General features: G+C 42.2%; 1 protein-coding gene across 3 annotated transcripts; it reads right to left on the reverse strand.

The window, feature by feature from the left end:
- lmnl3 (lamin L3) lies at nucleotides 1-10,966 on the reverse strand. 3 transcript variants are annotated; one of them, XM_049561753.1, is made up of 13 exons: nucleotides 10,877-10,966; nucleotides 8,109-8,740; nucleotides 7,265-7,421; nucleotides 6,893-7,018; nucleotides 6,588-6,758; nucleotides 5,472-5,597; nucleotides 4,987-5,207; nucleotides 4,636-4,858; nucleotides 4,140-4,247; nucleotides 3,857-3,973; nucleotides 2,264-2,374; nucleotides 2,059-2,127; nucleotides 1-340 (listed from the first exon to the last, which is right to left on the reverse strand). In XM_049561753.1, the coding sequence occupies exons 2-12, from the start codon at nucleotides 8,498-8,500 to the stop codon at nucleotides 2,089-2,091; spliced, it is 1,791 nt and encodes a 596-aa protein (XP_049417710.1). In that variant the 5' UTR covers nucleotides 8,501-8,740; nucleotides 10,877-10,966; the 3' UTR covers nucleotides 1-340; nucleotides 2,059-2,088. The 3 variants fall into 3 exon arrangements, with proteins under 3 accessions (XP_049417710.1, XP_049417700.1, XP_049417719.1); XM_049561743.1 differs by lacking the exon at nucleotides 10,877-10,966 and having other exon boundaries at nucleotides 8,109-8,822; XM_049561762.1 differs by lacking the exons at nucleotides 2,059-2,127; nucleotides 10,877-10,966 and having other exon boundaries at nucleotides 8,109-8,822.
- Between the last annotated feature and the right edge of the window lie 5,791 nt (nucleotides 10,967-16,757).

A 16,757-nucleotide genomic window follows, 5' to 3' on the forward strand; every position in this document is an offset into this window, starting at 1 on the left:
TGTATTTATAACTTTATTAAGCTAACACTTTTAAATTCACACGCACACACACACATTCATTTAAATGAGATCAAATCAAGGCAAAGCTCGTATCTTGTCTTGTGCAGTTAGAGATGAGACAAAGTGAGGAATACTGAGGTCGATACTGTTGCTCTAAGGCGAAGTCTGAGGTCTTCATACTCAGACTGACGTTTAAATGTCTCTACTGGAGTTTGTTGTACGGGACAACACCGGGGCCAGATAGGAGCAGATGTTTGTATTCAAGGTCAGAGCTGGTCCGGGTTCTTCAGACGGACAGCAGTGATCACATGACGGCACAGCTCTCACCCTTAGATAGATCCTGGAAAAAAAACAACACAGCAGCGTTATCAAATGTCCCCAGTTACCATCACAGGACACATGCTGGTTTCTTACAGGCAGGCTGGGTAGCACTGAACATGCAGTTAGGGGACGGTGTGGGGAATGAGTCTGCAGCAGGGTGTTATTACTGAGCAACAAACAGCTGTCACTGTGTGGCAACCAGGAAACCCAGATCAGTGGATCTGGATGTTTTCCTTTCACTTACAGGACTGCTGTCTGGGTAAATTCTCTGAGCCTCAAACTCAAATAAGTGCATCTTAGGCCCTGTTTAGACGTGGTATTAATGTGTGTTTTGCATGATCTGATCACAAGTAGACAGACGCGACACATCGCCATTCACACTCGTGTCGATCATACGTCTCCAGCTGACCATGTGGCTCAAATTATGTTACTGCCCCGTGCACAATTATTACATCCACACCTTTGGAGCACGCTTGTTTGTCACGTTAGCAGTTGTGTCAGTACAGCTGAAGATATTGCTGTCAGCAGAATTTAACACGTCTCTTTCCAAAGGGAGAAACGATGGATAATCACGCAACACTTTGTCCAACTCAACATAAAATATAAATGTAGATTAGCGCCAAAACAACCACCACGTCCTGCACTGATGACGTAGTCCTTCGCGGGGATGCATCAGTGTTTACACTACAAAAGATATGTGGTCAAATGCATGGCTGAGTGATTGGACAATGCGTCTTGGTGGTCGTTTACACTTGTATTTAGCGCTGTCCACTTGTGATTAGATCACCTAGAGCGCATGTTAACACCAGGTCTAAACAGGGTGGTAGCTTTAAGAACTGCAGGTTACCACATGTTAAAAATGCAAGGTAATTCATATTTAGCTGGATTAGTTTGGTACTTCCTTGCATCATTGGCTCTGCTGCATCCTTTGTACTTGTTCTAAAAAAACAAAACATGTATATTACAGGGCTGAGCTCCATATTAGACACACTGAGGAATAATGGTGAGCAGTGGAGAAGGTCTCAGGACTAGAAAACTAATCTGTGCAAATCCATTTATAAATCATGCTCTTCAATTATTCATTTTTGTGCACAAATTACTGGAACTTTAAACAATATTAATGACATGTCAGACGTTTAGCTGGAAAACCCAAAATATCTATGTATTTTCATCAAAAAGCAGAAAATGGCAGCACGTATGATCGAGTGGAAGTCTGTGGGTTGTAGAGATTTAAAGTCAAAGCAAACTGCCTTAAGACTGGATTAAAGAGTAACTATGGTATTTTTTATTACCTGAATCCTATGTTCCCATGTTTTTGTGTCTAAGTGACTCATGGGAACAACGGTATTTGAAATTGGTCCAGTATTGAGCGACAGGCTGCAGTGTAACCACTTCGGGTATGTTCGCACTGTCAATGTACGTCCACTGAAAGTGTTTGTTTTAGCCACTGAGAGGGATAGTCCTTTATGTTTCACCAGATACAGCCCCAAAATCACTATCGTCAATTCCAGACGCCATCAACTTAAAACACTTGCTTCATTCAGACACGTGAACCTGCTTCGTGATGCACAGTGTTCATTTTTACCCATTACATTTGGCATGTTGCTGAATAAAGCACAGAGGCAGCAGCTAATCCAACATGCATGAAACAAGCCATGCATCCTGGGACAAGCACACAGCGCAGCACACACTGGGTACGAGCAGACGGGCAGAAGGTGAAAGCACCTCCCTCCTCACCTACTGTACAGCTCGCTGTCTGCTCTGCACTCAAGAGACAGAACAACACTTCTTCTTCTTCCTCTTTGGCTTCAGTGTCAGCAGAAAGAAAAGTGATGTCAAGTTTCATAAACTCAAGTGTTTGAGCTTGTATCTGTGAGAACACTTCACACAGAGGACATTGAATGTTTTGTTTCTGGCTGGTTTTATGAGTCGGTGTGTTTACCTGTCTGCGAAAGTGCTGGATTTCACTGCCTGCGACAAGTTCTTCATCAAAATCCAGCTCAGTTTCCTCGTCACCTCTGTGCTGCATACACACCCTGCGCTCCGCCATTTCCTGAAGAGGGATCACATGATTATGTTGAGTTACATAAAAAAGACCACATAAAATAATGGACGTAACCACTGTGACATCACCCGTTGGTTTGGACTCCTGTTTTCCCATTCTCCTCAAGTTTGGCATTTTGGTCGTCACCATCTTGGATTTGTGGAGACAGAGGTGACCATATTTGGATGAGAGTGTGGAGATAATCCTTATGCTACCTGTTAGCTTTGTTAGCATGGTGCAGGGATGGTTAACTGTGATGATACTAATGCTAAAAAACAGACTTAAACCATTAAAACAAAACTGAATATCCGACTCCTTGGAGGATCTTTTAGTAGAATGCTGAACAAAACTTTTTCAGGTGACCAAATGTATGTAATATCCCAAAATGAACAGTTTAAATGTGCTGCCTGACCAAATTATTTGAGCAGTGCAGGGTTATTATAGAAACTGCAGTTTCAGGTCAGGTCGCAGATCTTGTGTCTACAGGTTGGGTTGTAGAAGCAGATAATGTATCATTCTATATCAAAAGGTGAAAATGACGTCAGTTGCAAAAGGTCGTAGAAACAATTGATCAGATGTCAGTTTCTGCAATAGGAAGAACTCCGTATAAGGAGTTGTTTTTGAGTTGGTGAACTTTGGAAATCAAACAAGAGAACAGAACGTTTAGGCTAGGATGACCTGACTGATGGACACTTAGGTCATACACCCAGACTGTCTGCACATAGATGCACACACACACACACACACACACACACACACACACACACACACACAGATGAACAGACGCCCACTCACTCAAATAGTATAAAAGCATTTGAAAGTTGGATGAACGGGGCTGTCTTTGCTGTGTTTACTATTCTCTGCTGTATTCTACAACCTGTGTGTTGGGTTGTATTATGCGATTAAAGTAATCCCGCTGGCTGTAACTTTTCTCCGTGGTTCTCCGAGTCTCTTCAGTGTTTGCTGCAGCAATTTCCTTACAGGGTCAGGTTGCAGAACTAACTGGTCATAAGTCCTGGATGCGGGGCAGGTGCGGTATTTGCCATTGCTGTGCTGGTTGGACCGCAGCTCTTGAAAATCAGACCCCTGTAGGTGTCTGCACCTCGCTCCTCAACCGTTCCAACCTTTCGTCTAAATGTGGTCACTTCTAGCTCCAAAAATCCAAGATGGCGACGGCCAAAATGCCAAACTCAAGACATCAAAACAACCGACCATACAGTCTGTGGTTAGATACAGCATTGTAAGATAGCCGAGACAGAGAGGATATGTACTTCAGGTACCCTGAACAAACACCTTCACCTTTACAAATGCTGTCTTATGACTTTGATTAGGATCTAAAACACTGGCTCAAAATGTGGCTTTAGCTGAGATACTCTTAAACATTAAGGACACCACTTTTTGGGATTTTATTCAAGGAAATTAAATCAAAAACTATAAACTTTGATTGCGGTGATTGAGGCAGATGACACTTGTTCACACCGCTTCACCCACCTCGTGGTTGGGGTTCAGTAGAATCACCCGTACATCAGTGACGGGGCCCCAGCTCCTGTGGCCCTGCAGGATCAGGTCCCCTGAATCAGCCTCCGCCTCTGCACCTGCTGCCCAGATCTAACAGCACACATACACACATGTAATTCACACATCTGACTTGCTTGGGAGTGCCCCCATAAAACTGCTCAACAAATCACACTGTCCCACCACTAATATTGTCATGAGAGTTTTCCCTCTCTGCAGGAGAACTCAGGGAAATACATAAATAACAATAAGTACTCACTGTGAGTGTCTGTCCAGCAGTGAGGATGCAGGAGGAGGGGATGTGGAAGGAGAGGTCTCCAGAGTCTGGGTACGTCCTCCGCACCACCCAGCCACCTAGTGGCTGCTCCTGGAAACACATAAGAGGGCGAGAAGCAGTTTAATGCAGAATATAATACAGTTCTGTAGAAAGACGTGTCCAAGCTTTAAACAAGAAACTTAAAAATAAAATTAGGGGTGGGAATTGAGTTTCTGGTGTCGTAATTCAGAGCTGATTCTCGATTCAGTGAATAGGAACAAGCTTTTAATCCAGTGCACACCATTTTTAGTCAACTTAAAAACAATATGAAACATAACTGGTCTGACTAAACATGTAAAGCACAGCAGTGTGTGAGAGCAGAAAAACATCTCAAAGGCACGATTACTGTTATATTGAACCAGTTCTTAAGTCTAAATGGAGTACTCGTGCTCATCCTTAAGTCAAACCCCAGAATAACCCCATCATCCAGCAGCCTCACCGCTTCAGAGTTGTTCTTCAGTCTAACATATTTTCCTTCTATGTCGACCTCTGCTATGCTCACAGCGCCGTGCTCTGTTGAACGACTGGACATTTTATAGGCCGGCGAGCTGCCAGAGGCTCCCTCGTGTTTCCGCTTCTTCCCTCGGAGCCTGCGGCTGCTGTGCTCATGTGACATACGAGGTATAGCTGTGTGCTGGGAGGGGCTCGGTGACAGCTGCAGTCTGACAAGAAAATGACATTTATTTAGATTTTAAAAACTTGGAGCAAAAGCACCAGACAGTGAACCAGGACCCAGAGATCTTGATGCCTTGCTTAACTGTCACACAGTGTACATAGATGACGGCCGTACCTCTGCTCCTCCACCTCCAGCATCTTCCTGTAGGCGTTGATCTCCATGTCCAGGGCTAGCTTGACATCCAGCAGGTTCTCGTAGTCCTCCAGCTGGGCGTACATCTGGCTCCTCATGTTCAGCAGCTCCTGCTCCTTCTGACCGAGTCTCTGCTGCCAAACCTCACGCTCCCTGTCGAGAGTCCTCTCCAGCTCCTGGAAGCGGCTCTCCAGCACCATTTTCTACCCAAGAAAGGAGAATAATATGAAGACAACTGTTTACTGCTAGACCCAACCTGCACAGATACCTGTACTACAAAGATTACCACAGAACACAAGTATTTTCAGGTTGCAGAAGAAGAACAAGAACTAGCTCAGCCCCTCTACACCCACCCACTCTACACACAGCCACCTCTAAGTATCATGGGAGTCAGGAATACTGTGGCCTGTGGTATTTTCTTATTTTGTCAACAGAACTGTTCGTGTTTCCTTACAGACTGCACTCACATCCTTCTGGTACTGCTGGAGCTGGGAGCTGAGGCTCTCCACTCTGAGCTTGGTGGTTTCCAGTTCATCTTTGGTGGATGACGCAGCGTTGTTTTTGTCCAGTACAGCCTGCTGAGCGTTCTGTAACTGCAGTGCAGAAAGGATTCAATCAGATATCAGAAATTTCAAGTAATAAAAAAAAAAAATGCAAGAAATTTGTACGCTTTCAAAAAACATTATCTTAAAAAGGTCCAGCGTGTAGGATTTAGGGGGAAGTATTGGCTAAGATGGAATATAGAACAATAAGAGTCACTGTGTTGTCGTTGCCTCAGAATGACATGTCTATATCTACATACGGCGCGGGTCCTTGTCTGCAGAGATCACCATGTTGCACCATCACGTTTCTACAGTAGCTCAGAACAGACAAACCAAACACTGACTCTAGATAGAACCATTCATGTTTTCACATCAGCCACCGTAGTTAGCAGCCCTTCTGCAACAAGCAATATCGCAAAAACATTTTTTTCCCCGTGAATTTGCTGGTTTAAATCAGCAGGTCTGTTTGTTGTGGAGAGGAGGAGACCTCTACAGATAATGTGGCTCCCGTCAAAGCTTCCCTGGATGTCTGCATCAGAAATAAGGTGAGCATACACTTGCAGGTGCTGGGCTAACAGCCCGTCTCCAATGTGCAAAACAGCTTTTAAGAAATATTGATTTATAAAATGAAACTGCTTTACTTTGTGTTTAAATCACCAGATCTGTTTGTTTTGGAGAGGAGGAGACCTCTGAGGATAATTCGGCTCCCAGTAAAAACCTCCCTGAACGCCTGGACCAGAAATGAGGTGAGCACACACAGCAGGCACTGGGCGAGCGGCTCATCTGTGATGTGCCAAACAGCGTAGATTTGTAACCTGGAACTGCTTTATTCAGTGTTTTTGCCAGTTTTTAATCAGCTGGTCTGTTTGTTTCGGAGACAAAGAGACGTCTGTGGATAATTCAGCTCCTGGTAAAAACCTCCTGAACAATGAAACTGGAGCAATTCCAAGAGAAGTTCCAGCTGGTTGCAATCCTCACCACGAGACACCACTGCATCCCCGTAAATCTTACACACCGCTTCTTTAAGTTCCACGTCTGTACCTTTGAGCTGTAGTTCCTTTCGATTTCTTCCTTGTACTGCTGCAGCTGAGACTCGTGGTCCTGCCGCAGCTGCTGCATCGTCTCGGCCAGTTTACTCTCAAACTCCCTCCGTCGTCCTGAGTCCACCTCCACCAGACGGCTCTCGTGTCGGCTTCGGATCTCCAACATCTCCTACAAAACAGAAACGACTGTGAGCTGTGCAAGAACTACCCTGACGCGATGCAGACAATTAACACATTAATCTCAGAGGACGACGGGAGCTGGTGGGATTCAAAACTGGGTTGAGGTGAAGGTTTGTGTCTTACTTGCTCGCTGATGTTCCTCTGTAGCTCCAGCTGTTCTTTGAGTGTTTGCACCTGGTTCTCCATCTCCACCCTCCTCAGGATCTCAGAGCTCAGCTGGTTCTTTGTGTCTGCCAGTGCACCCTCTACCTGGTGACACCCCCACCCCCACCCCCAGCACATACACACAGTTAACACATCTTAAAATATCAGCTCATCAAACACTGAATCTATAACATAACTGAAACGCTGACAAGCAGGCATTTTGGTTACGCTACTAGAAAGTTAAGTCATTTTCTCATCCTACATTTGGGGCTTTAAAGGCCCTCAAAAATGGACACCATTACATCCCTCTGTGTGTAACCTAACATGTGTAAATCAAGCTTGACTTCATACATTTTCCAGCTGGCCCTGCAGGTCAGTGAAGTCATCGTTGAGTCTCCTGTTCTCAGACAGCAGCTTAGTGTACTCAGCATCCTTGGAGCTCAGAGACACCTCGAGTTTCCTCCACTGGGCCAACGCATTCGCCAGATCACCCTCCTTCTTCTGGTTCCTGAAGTGGGACAACATCATTATCAGAAGATGACTTAGCTCGTTCTCTCATATCATGCCAAACTTCATTCAAATTTCTGCAGATTTAAGGCTGCATTGGTCACTTTGCAACTGTTAAGTCTCGTCTCAGTGTACGTTGGATTACCAAAACTATATCCCCAAACATACTTCAACCTAAAATCCACTTTGACTGTATTCCTTTAGATTGAGTCAGTCTCCCAAACTATGACTCTCTTCCATCTGTGTTGTCCATTTTGCAAATCCATTTGTTTTCCACATGATAAAAATATCACCAACAGGTAACTAACAAATTTCAACACATACACCTGTTGTGGGTGGGCAGGTGTAAATGTCAAACCAAAGTCTTATTACAGACCAATGCTCAGTTCTGCAAGTGTTTAATTAAAGGCTTCAGTGAAGTGTGAAAGCAAGTGTGTCAGTGCTGCAGGAGCTGTGTGAACAAGCAGGAATATTAAGGAGATACCTGCAGCTCGGTGTTTAAATTCACCCCGAATTATAAAGCAGCACCTGAATGTGCTGTGGAAATTTTTTATCTGTGTCCAGCAGGTGCGGGAGTCTCACGCTGTGCAATACTGCCTTTAAAAAAAGCAATTTCTGAACGGAGTCTGGTGTAGCAGCTTCCCCAGCACCTGCATGGTGGGACCCGGCTACATCCTAACGCAGCTACCTGGTCTGCAGTTTCCTGTACTCCTCGCAGAGGTTCCCATAGTCGATCTGCAGCCGGGCCCTCTCTCCGGCCAGGACATCCAGGGACTTTCTCACATCGGCCAACTCCTCCTCGTACAGCCGCCGCACGTTGCCCATCTCCCGGCTCTTCGACTCATCTTTCTCCTCCAGCTGAAACAATATAGAAGACCGCTCACTCTCCAGCTCCTGCACCCGCTGGATGTAGTTAGCGAGCCGGTCGTTGAGGTGTCGGAGCTCATCCTTCTCCTGGACCCGGGACAGCCGGGGGCTGGTGCTGGAGGTGGGCAGGCCGGGGTCTGCGCTGCGGCGGCTGGCTGAGCGGCTGGAGCGGCCGCTGGAGGCGGCAGCGGGGGTGGAGGTGGCAGAGGCCATGATGGTGGTGGACTAGGCACTTCTGTAGTCCGGGTCCACAGCTGGTCCAGATACTTTAGTCGAGTCCTAAACACACATATACAACTGTGGGCCGCAGGGAGGTGACGGTACACCCATCCGATCCAACGTGATGTTAATGAATTACAGTCTCATTAAATCTCTCCTGTAAAGTTCATCCGTTCATCACAGCTCAGGTAAAACACGGATCTGATCCTCCGCTCGTGATAAGTTGCCTTTGTCCTGTAATAAAATGTCCACAGCTGAAATTAATCACATTTGACGAGTTGACGCACTGAGAACAAGTGAAGAGCACCTCGCGACAAGTGACCCTAAATACAGCAATACGTTTCCGGGTGAGATTTTCAAAATAAAACAGTTTGACAGATGGAAACTACCAATGAGAAAATCAATATACCAAAGGGACTGTTTGTTATTTATAAAGGGAGAGGGGGTGGTGCAATATTTTTTTAAGCACTACGGCGGGACTTATGTTTTTTATTTTGGCTCAGGGTAGGGGCATACACATTTAAATAGTCATTGTTTTATTTATTTTACAGCTGATCTTTAAATAAATACAACAATGCCTTACAAACCAGAATTTGAGAAATATGAACTTTCCAAAATCACACTGTGTATCGTGGCCAGAATCTGTAAAAAAAATTATTGTTGTAATTTTCACATTTCTGACTGTCCTTGTGCAACAAACGCTTCTGTCAGAAAACAAACAAAACCAACTCTGAGCTTAAAACAGTGATATTTCATCAAAATCGCTTTATTTTACATCTCATTTAAAATTTGGCCAAAAATAAACTGTCGGACAAACTAACCAGCATGCACAACAAGGCTTTTTGTAAAGTCCAGGATTTTGTCTACAACTTTTAACTTTTCACTTTCAAACATCAAAAGGTAAGTTTTAAATATCTAATGACTCATTTATGGTGGTGGGAGAGTCATGCATTTTCCACCAGTCACTCGGGGAAGTTATAAAAAGCAAAATCAACCAAATAAACAAAAAACTAAGCCACACTCCAGCCACCCCCTCCTTTGATAAGTAAAGAACAGTCCCTTAGAGAATGGAATTATATTTAGTTTGCAAAGTAACCTCATAGTAACATATAGCATATTATTGTCACCATGGGCTTTACACCTATCTTGAGGATGTCTACCATGTTACAATAATAGATACATAACTGTTATGGTACATTCTTTCCCATGTACAATCAAATATTAATTTGTTGGCTTGAAATCCACAGGCCATAAAGCACATTGACTTTTGTACATTCACAAAGATAAAATTGCCCAGTTACTATGATGCAGAAGCATATAAAATACAGTATTAAATCAGCTGGGACTGGTGGGAGATCATTACACATAAATAACAATACAAACCAGAAGAACTATATTTACTTTTTTACGCTACATTAGACATTTTTTTCTGCATGCTGCTGCGTATAAAAGACAGATTATATTTCACAAATGAAAACTATAATCTCAGCGAGTTAAACCCTGTAAATTCCATGTTTTATGAGCCATTTAGTTTGGTACATTATTCTATGCTATAAACCAGTACTGCTGTTAAGTAAGTAAATAACAAAACAATGAAAGATGGAACAGATGATGTAATCAATAACATAAAAGGCAGTAGAAGAAACAAGATTTTTATAAGGAAAGAGAAAGATGGAAACTAGTACTACTGTATGATTTGTCCTTCCTGGGCTACTGTAGAAACAACATGGCGAACTTGTGGAAGAAGGTTACCAAAGAGCATGGATACCAAGAGGCGAAGCTCAATAGAACGCCCCATAGCAACAGACTCGCCCATGGTTTCGTCCTACCGCCGCCATTTTGGACTGTCAGCAGACCCGCTTGCATACAAAAACACACAGACAGACTTAAGTATATTGCTATTAATTATGCTTACAATGCTACTCACCTCGTGATAGCTTGGTCACAGTTGCTTTTTCACGTTTTTGTAAAGCAAAATATAGACTTTAAAAAAACAAAACGAGGAGAAACGGCCTAGATGGCATCTCTACATATTACATCCACTTATGAGAGGATTAACTTAATTACTCCATCAAAATCACCCCATAAGCCAAAAAATTAAAAAAACAAACAAAACAAAAACAACACATTAATACATTAATGGCGACGTCACATAGTAAGGAATAAAGATTTATTCACAGTTTGTACAGTAAGGGGACAGTAATAATAATAATAATAATAATATATAAGCTATTTTAATATATTTTAAAGCTAAAGCAGTAATCAGTTCTGATATAAATGGTCCAAGAGGCCATATATAGGCCTATACACATATACATATATCTTCCCACGAAAACTGGCATATTAATATTAAAACACTTTAAAACCTACACCTCTGTCGGGATCCTTCGGGAAACGGTGGAAGGCCAGGTGCGGGGTGTTCCACTGATAGTTGTTGCAGTTAATTGCACTACACTGTTTTCTTTTACTTTCTCCTCCTCTCTCCTTCACATCTTGCATGTTGTCTGGGCGGCAAAATGGCGGCAGCGCCCCTAGTGGCTGTTGGCAGAAAGTCAACGGAGTTTCGCCTCTTGGTATCCATGCTCTTTGAGGTTACTATGGAAACAACATGGCGGACTCCGGAAGAAGGCTACTGTAGAAACAAAATGGCAGACTCTGTGTTGAAGATGAGGATCTACTGCTCCCCTAGTAGTTAGAAACAGCTCATTTCAACAGCCGGAGAGCGACTGTCGCTGAGTTTTTGCGCTGCGTGTCATACCGTGACAACAGTCCGCCATTGTCTGGCGTTTTTTGGACTGTTGAATCAGAGTCAGACCCAGTGGAGCCAGAGAGCTCAGCAGTTCAGCTCAGTGTGGGAGAAGAGAAATAGAAGTTGGGAAAGGAAACAATCCCTGAAGTCAAGATGGCGTGAGATCGAAACAAACTTGTTTTATTGGGTAAGATAATTATTTTAGCTGTTGACCTCTTTTGCATAAATGGTTTGTGATAGTTGGTGTTATTGTTCACTAGCTAACGGTAAATGGCCTTTATCTGGGAACATGTAACATTATATTTAGTGTTGTAAGAGTGAACCTCTGAATTCAAGTGTGGAAAATTTTCAACAAACCAAAACAGTACCGTTCACAAATACTGAACGCTTTTACTTTGAAGGCACACCCGGAGCACTTCCGTTATGTTTTACCGTAACTGTGTCTAAATTGACTGCAGTGAGATTCCTGCAGGACATCAGCTGATAGACGTGACTGGACAAACGCCGGGAGCTGATGTCACTTATCACAAGACTACTTTTGCTTTCTCAACTTCTGAAATGAAACATTTTTGACCTCATATGCTAAATATTAAAACATCCATTGCTCCCATCATAGATTATAATTTTACAATTCATAAAGCGCCATTTTCTTGAATAACATGTCGCCATCAATATGAATACACGATGAGGTAACCTTTATATCCCCATTAATTACTGCCAGATATTTTCTTTAAGATGTGGTAAATATTTTTAACAAATGGCTCAAATTATACATTAAGGTCTTTATCATATAAACAACTTTTTTTTTTTTTTTTTAATTTTTATTTTATTTTACTGAGCTCTTTTCTGGTACAGGTGCGATGTTTTATAATGTCCCCAAGACAAAGTTATCAACTTATACAAAACTATCACCAATATTTTTTTACTTTTTTATAGGCCAAAAAACCTCTCTTTGTTTGCTCAAAGAAGTAAAGTATGATGAGCATAAACTTTCACTCATGTCTTCCTCCCCCATTTCTCCTAATGTTAATCCATTCATCACACTGAATTATTTATTATAAAGACAGCTGCGTGGATTAAACAAAATGAAAATAATAATAATAATAATAATAATAAAAATGTATTCAGCTCATAATTTCAGATCAATATAAACCAGTCTAACAATAGTAATTATTATTTGAGATACTGATATTGGCCGATATGTTTTCTAGTCTTATGAAATGCAAAATGCAAATAATTAAATAAATAAATACATAGAAATAAAAAATATATAAAACCATGAAAAGTATGTATGTACATCAATTCAGCCTCTATTTCTTTGCAATATTTACATAGTTTACAACTTGCAGAACGCAGTTATTTATTTTTTACTAGCTGGTCATTGATGCTTTGTATATTTACACAATATTTATATACAGGCCTACACCAATTTTTCACACACCTGTGTACACTGTCTGTGTTTTAACTTTATTTGTCCAGCTTTGTTTTCTTTGTTCCAGGCTGTTATATCTATTTATAGCTATACACTGAAGGCAATGCAAGAAAAAGTCATATTCCTTGTATGTGAACACACACTTAAACACACATTTTGCCAATGAAGCTGATTCTGATTTAAACGTGAACATATTCAGTTCAGGTCGGCAGGAATAAAGTGTTTATGTAAATGTGTGAAGTAATTTTCATCAGTGATTAAGAGAGAGTGTATTTCTCTTTAATGTTGTTGCACATGTTTGGATGAAAGGGGGCGCCACAGCTCCATCACACACTGATCACACAGTTTTGTTAATAGAATAATTCAGTTTGCACAATGTGACATCCATCTGTTTATATACAATATGATTTATGTACTGGCTGCCTCTGAATGACTGCTAACTGTCATGTTGACTCACTGTGTAACTGACGACAGTTTACAGATGACTGTATGATTGTATTATCGGCCTAATGCAGTCAGTTTAACTCCACCACATACAAACCATCCTTCAGTCTATTTATAGTCCATCCAGCCCTGTACGTATATATCCAGCATGTTTCCATAGAGCGCACAGTTTGGCACAGTTGAGGAACTTGAGGTCATCTGCTGACTGAAGCTTTTTGATATTCCCATTAGTCAAAGTCAAAACCAGCTCCTTCATACGCTGCCAGCTTCTATTCTTCACCTCATAATAAAAGTCTGTACACACACACACACACACACACCCTTTGATCCCCCCTGTGGATGGGGGGGAGCTGTGTTTGGCTGAACTACAGGAATAATCAGGGTGTGTGTATTACACTCAGGTGAATGATGGACGCTGACAGGAACCAGGCCACTGGATGTGAGACTGGTCTGATTGGGATCATCTCACTGAAACTTTTGCTTCCATTTCAAGCCTCAGCTGTCTCCGCATTTTATTTTACAACTCCCACAGAAACCTTTTGACCGTAGACTTCGTAAAAAATGAGGCTGGCGTTATAGTCATGTTAGTATCAACAAAATCAAAACCAACAGTGTGTAAGTCTGTCTGTCTCAGTGCTTTCTGACTTCAGCCCCAAGCACACCTGTTCCTCTCTAACACCAGTCTTTGTAAACAGTGTGGTTTCAAGAGGAAATACTGCATTTGTTGGACTGTTGTCAGTGTTTGATCCAGTGTTTTAATGATTCTGTCCAGCAACAGGACGGTGAACTGCATCTGGGACTGTGTGTGTGTGTGTGTGTGTGTGTGTGTGTTCATGATGAGCACATAATTATTATTATAAAAATGCTCATCACACAAATAACTAATCAGCCAATCACGTGGCAGCAGCTCAATACATTTGTCATGTAGTCATGATGAAGACGAGCTGCTGAAGTTCAAACGGAGCATCAGAATGATGAAGAAAGGTGATTGAAGTGACTTTGAACGTGGCATGGTTGTTGGTGCCAGACGGGCTGCTCTGAGTATTTACTGGGATGTTCAGCACAACCATCTCTAGGGTTTACAAAGGATGGTCCCAAAAAGAGAAAATATCCAGTGAGCCAAAATGCCTTGTTGATGCCAGAGGTCAGAGGAGAATGGCCAGACTGGTTCAAGATGATAGAAAGGCAACAGGAAGTCAAATAAGCACTGGTTCCAACCAAGGTGTGCAGAAGAGCATCTCTGAAGCAACAACACCTTGTCCAACCTTGAAGCAGATGGGCTACAGCAGCAGAAGACCACACCAGGTGCCACTCCTGTCAGCTAACAACAGGAAACTGAGGCTACAGTTCACACGGGTTTTCTCACCAAAACTGGACAATAGAAGATTGGAAAAACCACATTCAGATGGAAGCATGGATCCATCCTGCCTTGTATCAACGCTTCAGGCTGCTGCTGCTGGTGGTGTAATGGTGTGGGGGAGATTTTCTTAGTACCAACTGAGCATGGTTTAAACACCACAGCCTACCTGAGTATTGTTGCTGAGCGTGTCCATCCCTTTATGACCACAGTGTACCCATCTTCTGATGGCTACTTCCAGCAGGATAACGCACCATGTCACAAAGCTCACATCATCTCAAACATGACAATGAATTCACTGTACTCCAATGGCCTCCACAGTCACCAGATCTCAGTCCGAACGGGAGATTCTCATCATGGATGTGCAGCCGACAAATCTGCTTTAGTAATTCCAAACAGTTACAGTAATTCAAATGACCACGAACTGGTTGCCACACATTGAACTTTTAAGGCCCTTGGGGGCCTGAGAGATGCCCACCTTACCCAGTTAATAGTTTGGCCCTGGTCACCATGACTTCACTAGTGAACAGTGATAAGCACAGTGTTCAGTATTTCACTGCAGATATATAAAAGTAAAACCATGAAGCATGTATGCCAGTACTGTGTCATTTCTCAGTAGGACCCCAGTGACACATGAAGCCATGCGGTGAGGCTGTGGACACTGTACTGATGGTGCAGAGAGACATGCAGTCAGCACAGACACTGACTACAGGAATAGTAAACTGATGGAGATGACTGTTCCCTGCACACCACATGGGACAGAGGGGTTGGTCATCAGGATCGCCTACGCAGCATGTTGTGAAGCTGCTGGAGACGACCAGGGCTGTGCAGGAAATAAGCTGATTCACCCTTCAGAATAAAAGACTAATGTGATAAACCCTGGGGAGGAAAATGAAATCGAGACGTACAATCTGGAGGTGTAGATTTTGTGGGAGATGCAGGGGACACTGCCCCCTCATTATGTAGAGCATGTATCCCCCCTGCCCCCAATAACAACATGAAGGTAGCAGAAGACTTTTATTTTGATGAAATTAAAGATTATAGATTATATAGATTATAGATTAAGTGATGCAAAAAAGCACAAATTGGTGCATAAAATTCACCAGAATGCAGGAAATTAAGTGGTTTTCTGATGCCGAGGTGAAAGCATATTAATATAATTACAGTTTGACATTACAAATGACAGCCTAACAATACAGACAAACATTAAGCCTGTTGATATATGTTAGCTGGCTCACAATCAAACACAGTAACACATCGTTAAACTCCCCCTCGTTCTATAAGATTTATATTAGAAGAGGCTGTGGTGGATTTTTCAACAAAATTTTGACCTTTGTTTATTATTTGAGATCTGCATAAAGGTCACACATAGCGTAAACCTATATTTAACCCATCTGGGGACACACAGGGACATGTTGACTGTGGTCGTTTACCATTACCTTCACTTTGATTCGGGGAACAAAGAGAAGAATAAAAGAAAACAATTAACTTGATGACTGAAGAACATAGGTGTAGATTTTGGGATGATGCAGGGGACACATCTGGCTCAGTATGTAGAATCTGTGCATTTGCCCCCACCCATAAAAACACAAAATAAGCAGAGGACTTTTATTTTGACCAAATTAAATACATTTAAACGATGAAACTGATGCAGATAAGGCACAAATTGGTGTCCATAATTTTACTGGGCTGATAATTTGAGATCTACATAAAAGTCACACATTGTGTAGGCCTGTATTTAACCCATATTTAATCCATATGGGGACACACAGGGACATGTTGACTTTACTTTGACTTTACTCTGACTCAGGGGAACAAAGAGAAAATTTGAAAAGAAAAAAGTTTGCGTCATGAATTATGAACAAAGGTGCAGATTTTGGGGGAACGCAGGGGACATGTCCCGCTCAGTATCTAGCAATAAAAACATGAAAGTAGCAAAGGACTTTTATTTTAATCAAATAAAAGACATTCAAAATACAAACTGATTCAGTAAAGGCACAAATTGGTGCTTAAATACAGAATGCAGGAAATTAAGTGTTTGATGCTCAACCTTTTCTGCTGCAGGGCCCCCAAGCCCCCGGTTTCATATGTGTCCCCTTTAAATTAAAAAAATAAAATATATAAATATTCAAATAAAATTAAATGAAAAATATTAGGCTACGAAAGCGGACTAAAGTTGATCAGAGGACATTTTTCTGTATGTGTTTTACTTTGAAAGTGCTGACCGGAAAAAGTGTTATAACCGCGTCTAGCTTGACTCTGGCCCCAA

The sequence above is a fragment of the Epinephelus fuscoguttatus genome, linkage group LG2 (assembly GCF_011397635.1).
Source record: "Epinephelus fuscoguttatus linkage group LG2, E.fuscoguttatus.final_Chr_v1".
In the NCBI taxonomy this organism is placed as follows: domain Eukaryota; kingdom Metazoa; phylum Chordata; class Actinopteri; order Perciformes; family Serranidae; genus Epinephelus; species Epinephelus fuscoguttatus.